General features: G+C 39.0%; 1 protein-coding gene across 1 annotated transcript in view; it reads left to right on the top strand.

Annotated features, from left to right (window-relative positions):
- Nucleotides 1-1,442: 1,442 nt before the first annotated feature.
- The window catches only part of LOC138083519 (glycerophosphodiester phosphodiesterase domain-containing protein 4-like), a 128,573-nt gene continuing 117,759 nt past the window's right edge, over nt 1,443-12,256 (top strand). Inside the window, exons 1-2 of the mRNA XM_068977379.1 lie at nt 1,443-1,625; nt 5,618-5,721. Of these exons, the coding sequence (XP_068833480.1) occupies nt 1,443-1,625; nt 5,618-5,721 (287 nt within the window). The remainder of the gene's footprint in view (nt 1,626-5,617; nt 5,722-12,256) is intronic.

The raw sequence follows: 12,256 nt of genomic DNA, 5'->3' as shown, positions 1-12,256 counted from the left end.
GCATTTAGTTCATTTGCATTGAAAGGAATTACTGCTGTATTTTGGAGAAGGAAACGGCAAGCCACTCTAGTATTCTTGCTTGGAGAATTCCATGGACAGAAGAGCCTGGTGGGCTACAGTTCATGGGGTTGCAAGGAGTCAGATATGACTGCGTGACTAACACACACTGATGTATTTAGGCTTAAATCTGGCATTTACTATTTGCTCCCTATTTGTTCTCCTGTTCTATGTATCTTTTTTTTCTTGTTTTCTCTTGGATTGAGTAATATTTATGATTTCATTTTATCTCCTATTTGACTTATTATATATGTGCACCTTTTTCCAGAGATCACTTTGAAGTTTATAGCATACTTTTTTTTTTCACATATTTGACTCTATTTTCAAGTAATACTGCACCACTTTATATATAGTATGAGAACTATACAGCAATGTAGTTTCATTTTCTGCTCCTGGCCTTGGAATCATTGTCATACATTTTACTTTTATAGTTGTTATAAGCTACAATAGTCATTTTTTTTTTGCTTCTGCTTCAAACAGTTTATTAAATTCTGAAATAATTAAAAAAATAAAAACAGTATTTTATATCCATTGATATATTTAATATTTTCAGTGTACTTTATTCCTTTATGTAGATGTGGATTCCCACCAGGTACTTTTCCCCTTCATACTCAATGCCTTTCTTTAAAATTTCTCATAGTATAAATCACTTATTGATTAATTCTTACTGTTTCAAATATCTGAAAAGGTTTTTATTTCACATTCATCTTTTATGTTTTTGCTGAGTTCTGAATTCTAGGTTAACTTTTTTCATTTTTTAAGTTCTTTACAGATGTTGCTCCTCTGTCTTCTGGCTTGTGTTGTTTTCAATGAGAAATCTTTGTTGTTGAAAGAATGTTAAGAAGACATTCTTACCTTTTTTCCTCTACATGTAGTATGTCTTCTTTGCTAGCTAGTTTTGAGGTTTTTCTCTTTATCAGTCTTTTAAAGCATCTGGATTATGAAGGGTAGGCAGCTGTGTGTCTGAGTCACTTATTAGTCAAAGACTGTGTTTTTGATGTAACTCCTTTGTGTTGCCTAAGTTTTCAGGTTATTTCAAGAGCATAATAAAGTTAAAAAAATTTTTACTTTCCATATTATTGAATTTGATGCCTTCAGTGTCTGTTAGTTGTCTAGGGCAGAGAACATGGTCCTGTTTTTAGAGCTGGGAAAACTAAACTTTGAATGGTGCAATGACTGCAGGAAACACTCAAGTAGATAATGGGAGAGATAGGATGAAGCTCTCATCTCCTATACCAAATCTAGTGCATTATCCTAGATGGTAAAAAATTTTTTAAATCCATCTATTTTGATGGAACTTTCTATAGAATGGTAGGGTAGGAAACATTTGAAGAAACTACTAGATCCTGATTGTTTTATTTGTCATTACAGCAAAAAGGTGAACCATGCCTATGAAGGCCAACAAGATTGAACCTCAGAGCCAGACAAGAAAACAAAAAAAGGATACTCCGTGGATTTTACACATCTTCAACCACAAATGCTTTGTTACTACCATTATTGGCTGCTACAGCTGCCACTGGAAAATCAAACAGGAGAAAAAATTTAAACATGGACAGTGCTGCTCTTTGGTACAGAGAGATGGGAAGAAGCTGGATCACATTTTCTTAATTTGGGAAACATGGGCTGGTTCCAATCCTCATACAGGCTCACTAAAGTCTTCAGGACTGGGCAGGGGCTCTAGCTTTTCTGTGAAAGGTCTGCCACAATTCTGGGGCCACAGTTACTTTTCCTGAAACATGTGCTTGTTTTCTTTCACTTTTATTATTAATTTCTTTCTTGTCATTCTGTTATTAACTTATTCATCTTTTCTTTTATTAATAAGTGAACCTGGAAGAAAAAAGTAAGATCTAGGTCAGTCAGATGTTTTTGGCTGTGGAGTATAGGAATAGTTGAATTCTTAAATCTCTCTTCAGTGTGAGTTGTGCTTATGAAAGGAGCTGTGCTTATGAAAAACAAAAACCAGCCGGTAGAAAATAAGGTGCTCCTTTATTATTGGTCAGGCAAGTATTTGATTTTCTCTAATGAAGGATCACTGGTAAGGCTGAGTGGTAGCATGTGGTATATCCTCATTGAGCACCTCTTTCTTTCTTTAAACCATATTTTGGGCCTCTGTGCTGGGCACTTTGATGTAAGAGATGAAATGATGAGTACACTGATGTGAGAAAAGGACGGCCATATTATGTATCTTCACTTAATTATAAACTCGGTCTAGCTGGGTCTGGTATTCTGACCAGTTGGATTACTGATTTCTGTTGTCTGACATGGGGAGCTCAAGGAAAGCACTGGGAATGGGAGGTTTCCCATTAGGCATGAGTGTCCTTCAGTCCATATATCCGCCCCCCCTCTCCAGATACTTGGTTTCTATACCAGTGACTGAGGACAACACAAGTTCCTCAGGCATTGTACCTACTCAAGGATTTCACAGTCTACTGGAGGAAAAGACAAGTATACATTTAATCTCAATATACTGAGAAAAATGGTATAATTGTGTGTGTGTATTCATATGCATGCACGTCTGTATCCATGTTATAAGGGAAGGACCTGAAAATAACTTTGTTTAGAATGTGACATGTGATTAAGAATTGGATAGATAAAGAATAGAGGGTGGCAAAAGAAATGGTATTGGAGGAGGAGTCAAAAGGCTTGGTCTGAGGTTTATTTTAGGTGGAGCAGAAGATATGAATGGAGAAGTGATGGGAAGTGAACGTAGAGAGGAAGCTGGTAGATGCAGTATGGTTTTAAGAATTTGACTTCTTCCATGTAGGGAATTGAGAGTCCCTAAAGATTTTAAGCTGCTATTGTTTTCTGAACTATGTTTTGGAATGGTTATTGGATCATGTGGAAGATGCATTAGACAGTACAAAAGTAATGCAGAAAGGTGTGTTTGCCTTCAAAGAGAAAAGCAACAGTAGTAATCAAGGTTAGAGATGTTGGTGTCCTGGATTAGTGAAGTGATGGTAAAAATGGAGAACAGTAAATTGATGCAACAAATATTTATTACTTAGGAATGATGAAGTAAGTTATAAGAGAGCTATAGAGGATATTGAGTGAAAGAAAAATGTAGGTTTCCTAGGAAAGGTGGCATTGGAGGCAGTGTGGTATAATGGAAAAGTCCCTGGACCAGTGCCTGGGAGTACGTTTTGGTGCTTGTTCCAGCTCTGCTTTAGGGCTGGTTATATGCCATCTCTGAGCCTCTCTACAGAGGGCGTTAAACTATACAATTTTCAAAGTCCCTGGGCAATTCTCAAGGCCCTGTTTATGCTCAGGGGAAGAAGTCTAGCATATAGCAAAAAAACAAATTCCTGTGTTCTGGGGAAAGGCTGGCTGGATTCAATTTATGACTTCATCATTGACTATCTCCAAACTAGAGCTTAACCACTGTGGGACCTTGGCCAGTTACCTAACATTCCAGTGATTGATTCCTCATTTAAATGATGGAGAGGGTATCAGCAGTGCCCACCAATGGAGTTTGTTGGGAGGAAAGAAGAGATAAAATGTGTAAATACTTAGAACTGGGCTTGGCATACAGTTAGCACTAAATAAATGTTAGCTGTCATTTTACTGTTCTTGGAGTCACTGACTGTGAAGTCATCTTCCACTTATAGGAATGATGGTATAGGGGATTCTGGGTGGAGAAAATGCAGTACTCAGAAGTCCAGAGATAGAGCAGCACAGTGGTGTGTTTAGGGAAAAACAAATTTCCAGTATTGAATTTATGTGCAGGTAAGGTGATAAATGGTAAGTGATCAGATTGGAAAGGAATATTTTAATCTAATCATGTAGCATCTTTATGTCAGCCTAAAATATTTGAACTTTGTCCTGTAAACAGTGGGGAGCCTTTGAATTTTTGAGCAAGAGTGACAACAGTGAGAATCAAAATAAGGAGATGTGTTTATTCAACAAGAACAAGTTTATTGAATGTGTGTAAGTGAGTAAGACCACTAAGGCCTCTGGCCTTCCTATACCTCACATTCTAGTGGGATGAGTTAGATAATAAACAGTAATGAAGAAAGATGGTTTTAGACAGTGATAAGAGCTTTGAAGATAATACATAGGAAAATGGGTTAGGTGGATGGGAACCTGGTTAGAGAAGATGCTTTGAAGCAATGTCATGTGAGCAATCTCTTAAATATAAAGGTGGAACCAGCCATGTGTACATCTGAGGGCAAAAATACCCCAGGAAGAGGAACCAGGAACTGTGAAACTGTTGAGGTGGGAACAGATTTGGTCATATTCTAGAAACAGAAAGCCAGCGTGGCTGGAGTTCAGAAATGGAGTCGATGTGTAGAGTGGGATGAGGTCAGGGGTGGACAAGGCTTGATCATGTGCACCGTTGGCTCGTGGCAAGGAGTTGGGATTATATTTTTGTATAGTGGGAAGATCTGGGAGTCTTGTAAGCAGGGGAGTAACTTTATCTGATACATGTTTATCAAAGTCAACACATATTTTATGTAGAGAGTGAGTATAACCTGAGTCAAAACCTGTTCTCTTCAGCTTCCTACACTGCAGAAGTTGTGGTTTAGTGCCTTGATACCTATAATGTCTCTCATCAGAATGGGTCTTTCAGTACTCTCTGTTTTCTATTTTATTTCTTAATTCTTACTTCACAGTAACCCCATATTTTGCACAAGGCAGGGATTATTAAATCCATGTTTTGCAGAATACAAGCAGTGTGAAAGACACAAAGAAACAGAATTTTTCATCCATGTGATATAGAAATGTTAGGATTATAACTCAGGTAGCAAATTAAACCTAGTGTTCCCAGGAAGGGCTTGACAACCTCTGATTTGGTTGACTTGTAATATAATTTTCAGTGCAGGGAGCTACCTTCAAGGCTCAGTTTGTACACCTTCTCCATAAAGATATCCTCCATCTTGGCTTTGGCCTCACAGATCTGGGCAATGCATCTGATACTTCTTGGCTGTGTGACCTTGAGTGAATTACTTTTACTTCTCTGAGACTTAGTTCTTTCTTCTGCAACATGAGGTTACCAATACCTTATATAACTATATTGAGAAATGAAGAAAATGAAAGTAGCTTTTGAAATCTCTGGCCTTGTTTTTGTGCAAGATAAACTACTCAAAAAAAAAAAAAAAAAAAGGTTTATTCCCTAACCTACTTCTCCCCTTCCTCAAATCTGGGAAAATAAATGGCTAAATGACCTGATGAATAATGAATGAATGAATGACTCAGTGAATGAATCACTGAACAAACATTTGGTAGACAGGAGGTGGATGAATTCAACAGATGGTTACAAAGAGCCAGCTGCATTTAAGGAACCGTGCTAGACACTGGCAATACAGAGATTTGTAACAAAAGTTCCTTTTCCTCAAAGAAGAAATTTGCATCAGATAAAAACATGATTGCATTTCAGTGTAGTAAATGTTATAAACAGGCTTATACAAGCTTCCATAGGGATAAAAGAATATAGAGGTCTCTCTAGCCTAGGGAGGGTAATGCTGCACTACAGCTATGCAGACCTCTGATGATTGTATGCAGATGTTTCTGAGATACCATGAGTAAATGGAACTTAATTATACTTTCTTCTTTCTATTTCCAGGGAGAACGATTATTTTACCCATATCTGGTCATTTCATTTTGCATGTCTGTGCTTTTGGTGTTCGTGTGGGTAGAATCATCAAATGAATACAACAGCTTTGACTGGTGAGTTTCACTGGTTTTTTTTCTTTTTGTGTAAGGACTCTTTGGTCTAATAGCCACATGGATCTTACTTCAGGCTGAAAAGATCTGGTGACATAAGAGGGAGGGTGGACAAAGTTGGATTTTTTGCAGCTGGTGGATTGGAGGCCTGACTCTGGGGAGGAGTAAGGATGCTCAGCACCCTCAGCTACGGTACCTCCATTCCCTGCTCACTCTCACTCTTTGACCAAATCTGGCCCATCAGGAAGCTTTCTCTGTGCTTCCAGTGCCCCCAGTCCTTCTATTCAGGTGACTCCCTGATACCTTGCTCCTCAGCCTTTTGTCTGGGTTACTGATGCCTACACCAGTCCATCTTCATGATCTTTGTCCATGAACCCTGATGTCTCTACCTCACCTCCAGCCTCTGCTTCTGCCTTCTGTCCCTACTGGGCTTCTGAAGACTCTGGAGACAGAGATAGCATCCTCTGTAGCCCGATTCCTACTCTGAACTACTCCTAGCTCTTTCAGTTTTTCTGACCTGATTGTTGAAAATCCTACCCATTATTTGATATTTGGGGGTAAAAGGGATGTGTTTGAGTATGGGGCTTTTTAAAAATGGAAGAGCTTTTTATAGAAGTAATACATGGTTTTTATTTTAAATGTAAAAATACAAAGTAGAAAATATAAAATTCAACTTAGTTTTACTTTTGAGTAACAGTCACTTGATATACTTCCAGTTTTTTTTTTCTATGCTTACTTTTACGTTATTTTACTCATGCCAGATATATAATTTTGCTTTTTCTTTTTGCTTAAAATAGTTACACACATTTGGACAGATTGTTAAAACTCTTAATGAATATCATTCAAAGTGGTCTAAAAATATGTCCTGACATGAAAGTACTCTAATACATTTACTTAAACCACTTTTTATTGTTCAGTTCAGTGCAGTTCAATTGCTCAGTTATGTCCAAATCTTTGTGACCCAATGGACTGCAGCATGCCAGACCTCCCTGTCCATCACCAACACCCAGAGTTTACTCAAACTCATGTTCATTGAGTAGGTGATGCCATCCAACCATCTCATCCTCTGTCATCCCCTTCTGCTCCTGCCTTCAATATTTCCCAGCATCAGGGTCTTTTCAAATGAGTCAGTTCTTCGCATCAGGTGGCCAAAGTATTGGAGTTTCAGCTTCAGCCTCAGTCCTTCCAATGAACACTCAGGACTGGTCTCCTTTAGGATGGACTGGTTGGATCTCCTTGCAGTCCAAGGGACTCTCAAGAGTCTTCTCCAACACCACAGTTTAAAAGCATCAATTCTTCAGCGCTCAGCTTTCTTTATAGACCAACTCTCACATACATCCATGACTACTGGAAAAACCATAGCCTTGACTAGAGGGACCTTTGTTGGCAAAGTAATGTCTCTGTTTTTTAATATGCTGTCTAGGTTGGTCATAACTTTCCTTCCAAGGAGCAAGTGTCTTTTAATTTCTTGGCTGCAGTACCATCTGCAGTGATTTTGGAGCCCCCCAAAATAAAGTCTGTCACTGTTTCCACTGTTTCCCCTGTTTCCCCATCTATTTGCCATGAAGTGATGGGACTGGATGCCATAATCTTATTTTTCTAAAATGTTGAGCTTTAAGCCAATATTTTCACTCTCCTCTTTCACTTTCATCAAGAGGCTCTTTAGTTCTTCTTCACTTTTTGCCATGAGGGTGGTGTCATCTGCATATCTGAGGTTATTGATATTTCTCCCATAGTCTTGATTCCAGCTTGTGCTTCTTGCATATAAGTTAAATAAGCAGGGTGACAATATACAGCCTTGACGTACTCCTTTTCCTATTTGGAACCCGTCTGTTGTTCCATATCCAGTTCTAGCTGTTGCTTCCTGACCTGCATACAGATTTCTCAAGAGGCAGATCAGGTGGTCTGGTATTCCCATCTCTTTCAGAATTTTCCAGTTTGTTGTGACCCACACAGTCAAAGGTTTTGGCATAGTCAATAAAGCAGAAATAGATGTTTTTTGGAACTCTCTTGCTTTTTCGATGATCCAGTGGGTGTTAGCAATTTGATCTCTGGCTCCTCTGCCTTTCTATTACCAGCTTGAACATCTGGTAGTTCATGGTTCACATATTGTTGAAGCCTGGATTGGAAAATTTTGAGTATTACTTTCCTAGTGTGTGAGATGAGTGCAGTTGTGTGGTAGTTTGAACATTCTTTGGCATTGCCTTTCTTTGGGATTGGAATGAAAACTGACCTTTTTAAGTCCTGTGGCCACTGCTGACTTTCCAAATTTGCTGACATATTGAGTGTAGCACTTTCACAGCATCATCTTTTAGGATTTGAAATAGCTCAACTGGAATTCCATCACCTCCACTAGCTTTGCTCATAGTGATGCTTCCTAAGGCCCACTTGACTTCGCATTCCAGGATGTCTGGCTCTAGGTGAGTGATCACACTATCATGATCATCTGGCTTATGAAGATCTTTTTTTACAGTTCTTCTGTGTATTCTTGCCACCTCTTCTTAATATCTTTTGCTTCTGTTAGGTCCATACTGTTTCTGTCTTTATTGAGCCAGTCTATGCTCCAAAATCACTGCAGATGGTGATTGCAGCCATGAAATTAAAAGACGCTTACCCCTTGGAAGAAAAGTTATGACCAACCTAGATAGCATATTCAAAAGGAGAGACAGGAACTTCCCTGGTGGTCCAGTGGTTAACAACCTGCCTTGCAATGCAGGGGACACAAGTTCAATCCCTGGACAGGGAACCAAGATTCCCACATGCTAATGGGCAACTAAGGCCGCAGGCTGCAAAAACTGAGCCCGTGCTCTGCAACTAAGACACAATGCAGCCAAAATTAAATTAAAAAAAAAATAGCAGAGACATTACTTTGCCTACAAAGGTCCGTCTAGTCAAGGCTATGGTTTTTCCAGTGGTCATGTATGGATGTGGTACTTGGACTGTGAAGAAAGCTGAGTGCCAAAGAATTGATGCTTTTGAACTGTGGTGTTGGAGAAGACTCTTGAGAGTCCCTTTGACTGCAAGGACATCCAGCCAATCCATCCTTAATGAGAGCAGTCCTGGGTGTTCATTGGAAGGACTGATGCTGAAGCTGAAGCTCCAGTACTTTGGCCACCTCATGTGAAGAGTTGACTCACTGGAAAAGACCCTGATGCTGGAGGGATTGGGGTCAGGAGGAGAAGGAGATGACAGAGGGTGAAATGGCTGGATGGCATCACCAACTCAATGGACGTGAGTTTGGGTAAACTCTGGGAGTTGGTAATGGATAGGGAGGCCTGGCATGCTGTGATTCATGGGGTCGCTGAGTCGGACATGGCTGAGTGACTGAACTGAACTGAACTGATGCATGAATTGTTTCCTTGCTATCTAATTTTCTTGGAGAGATCTCTGCTACTGTTACTGCTAAGTCACTTCAGTCGTGTCTGACTCTGTGCGACCCCATAGATGGCAGCCCACCAGGCTCCCTCGTCCCTGGGATTCTCCAGGCAAGAATGCTGGAGTGGGTTGCCATTTCCTTCTCCAATGCATGAAAGTGAAGAGTGAAAGTGAAGTCGCTCAGTCGTGTCTGACTCTTCGCTACCCCATGGACTTCAGCCTATCAGGCTCCTCTGTCCATGGGATTTTCCAGGCAAGAGTACTGGAGTGGGGTGCCATTGCCTTCTCTGGAAGAAATCTCTTTCCCATCCTGTGTTTCCCTCTATTTCTTTGCACTGATGATTGAGGGAGGCTTTCTTATCTCTTCTTGCTATTCTTTGTTCTTAGGCATTATGAATTTTTCTAATATGAGAGCACAGAGAAATCTTTGTGCTGTAACTGACATTCTTACGATAGATTTCCATAAGTGGTATTGAGTTATGAAGAATAAACAATAGTAAAATTGATTATGCCTCTATTTTCTCAAAAGATTCTAGTAATTTCCATTCACAATAAAGATATAGGAGTTTCTGTTTTAACATGCCATTGACAGCAATAAATGTTCTAATTTTGATCATTTTTAATTTTATAGATGGAATTTATTTTAATTTAATCATTCATTAAATTCCAGAACTGGTTAATTTATTTACTTTTCAGTTTTTTTGCTTTGTTTACTTTGTGGGATCTTTACTGATTTTTCTTTAGTTTACATGTAGTCTTCACTTACGGATCCATTCTAAATTATTCCAAAGGACTTGAGATACAAAATTGTTTTCTTTTAAAGTAAAACTTCCATCAATTTTTAAAAATGTTTTATTGAGTTGTAATATTTTGCTAGTTTTATATGGATACAACGTAATGATTTGATATTTGTATATGTTGTAAAATGATCACAATAATAAATCTTTTTAACATCCATCACCGCACGTAATTACAAGTTTTTTTGTGATGAGAAGTTTTAATGTCTACTCTCTTAGTAATTTTTAAATATATAATGCAATATTATCAAGTCTAGTTACCATGTTGTATGTTTCATTGTGATGACTTACTTATTTAATAACTCGAAGTTTGTATCGTTTGACTCTCTTCACTCATTTCATCCACCCTCACCTCTGGCAGCCACCAGTCTGCTCTATCTATGAGCTTATTTTTTTTGTTTTTTAGATTCGACATACAAGGGAGATCATAATATATTTGTCTTTCTGTTTGACGTATTTCACTAATCACAGTGCCCTCAAGGGTTCATCAGGTTGTCACAAATGACAAGATTTCCTTCTCTTTTAGGGCTGAATATTCTATTATATATACACACAACATATTCTTTGTTCATTTATCTTTCAGTGGATACTTAGGTTGTTTCTATATCATTATTGTTCAGTCACTCAGTCGTGTCTGACTCTTTGTGACCCCATGGACTGCAGCATGCCCAGCTTCCCTGTCCATCACCAGCTCCCAGAGCTGGCTCAAACTCACGTCCATCAAGTCAATGATACCATCCAGCCATCTTATCTTCTGTCGTCCTCTTCTCCTGCTCTCAGTTTTTCGCAGCATCAGGGTATTTTCCAGTGAGTTGACTCTTGTATCAAGTGGCCAAAGTATGGGAGCTTCAGTTTTAGCATCAGTCTTTCCAATGAATATTCAAGGTTGATTTCTTTAGGATTGAGTGGTTTGATCTCCTGGCTGTCCAGAGGACTCTCAACAGTCTTCACAGCACCACAGTTCAAAAGCATCAATTCTTTGGCACTCAGCCTTCTTTATGGTCCAACTCTCACATCCATAGATGACTACTGGAAAAACTATAGCTTTGACTAGACAGACCTTTGTTGTCAAAGGTGATGTCTTTGCTTTTTAATATGCTGTCTAGGTTTGTCGTAACTTTCCTTCCAAGGAGCAAGCGTCTTTTAATTTCATGGCTTCAGTCATTTTTCACAGTGATTTTGGAGCCCAAGAAAATAAAATCTGCCACTGTTTCCACTTTTTCCCCATCTATTTGCTCTGAAATGATGGGACCAGATGCTATGATATTAGTTATTTGAATGTTGAGTTTTAAGCCAGCTTTTTCACTTCCCTCTTTCACTTTCATCAAGAGGCCTTTTAGTTCATCTTCTCTCTCTGCCGTTAGGGTGGTGTCATCTGCATATCTGAGGTTGTTGGTGTTTCTCCCAACAATTGTGATACCAGCTTGTGCTTCATCCAGGCCAACATTTTTCAGAATATACTCTGCATATAAGTTAAATAAGCAGGTGAAAACATATAGCCTTGATGTACTCCTTTCCCAATTTTCAACCAGTCCATTGTTCCATGTCCAGTTCTAACTGTTGCTTCTTGACCTGCATGCAGGTTTCTTAGGAGGCAGGTAAGGTGGTCTGGTATTCCCATCCCTTTAAGCATTTTCCATAGTTCGTCACAATCCACACCATCAAAGTCTTTAGTGTAGTTGATAAAGCCGAAACAGATATTTTTCTGGAGTTCTCTTGCTTTGTCTCTGATCCAGCACATGTTAGCAATTTAATCTCTGGTTCCTCTGCTTTTTCTAAATCCAGCTCCAACATCTGGAAGTTCTCGATTCGCATACTATTGAAGCCTTGCTTGAAAGATTTTGAACATTACCTTGCTAGCATGTGAAATGAATGCAATTATACAGTCATTTGAACATTCTTTGGCATTGCCTTTCTTTGGTATTGAAATGAAAAATGACCTTTTCTAGTCCTGCAGCTACTGCTGAGTTTTCCAACTTTGCTGACTGCAGCACTTTAATAGCATCATCTTTTAGGATGTGAAATAGCTCACCTAGAATTCTGTCACCTCCCCTAGCTTTGTTCGTGGTAATGCTTCCTAAGGCCTACTTGAATTCACACTCCAGGATGTCTGGCTCTAAGTGAGTGATCACACCATCATGGTTATCTGGGTCTTTAAGACTTCATCTGTACAGTTCCTGTGTGTATTCTTGCCACCTGTTCTTAGTATCTTCTGCTTCTGTTTGGTCCTTGTCATTTCTGTCCTTTGTTGTGCCCACCTTTTGTGCCCATGAAATGTTCCCTTGGTATCTCCACTTTTCTTGAAGAGATCTCTAGTCTTTCCCATTCTATTTCTTTCCTCTATTTCTTTTCATTGTTCACACAAG

Source organism: Capricornis sumatraensis, chromosome 8 (assembly GCF_032405125.1).
Source record: "Capricornis sumatraensis isolate serow.1 chromosome 8, serow.2, whole genome shotgun sequence".
Taxonomy (NCBI): Eukaryota; Metazoa; Chordata; class Mammalia; order Artiodactyla; family Bovidae; genus Capricornis; species Capricornis sumatraensis.
Note: the sequence above shows the minus strand (reverse complement) of the source record. Positions and strands in the feature narration are given on the sequence as shown.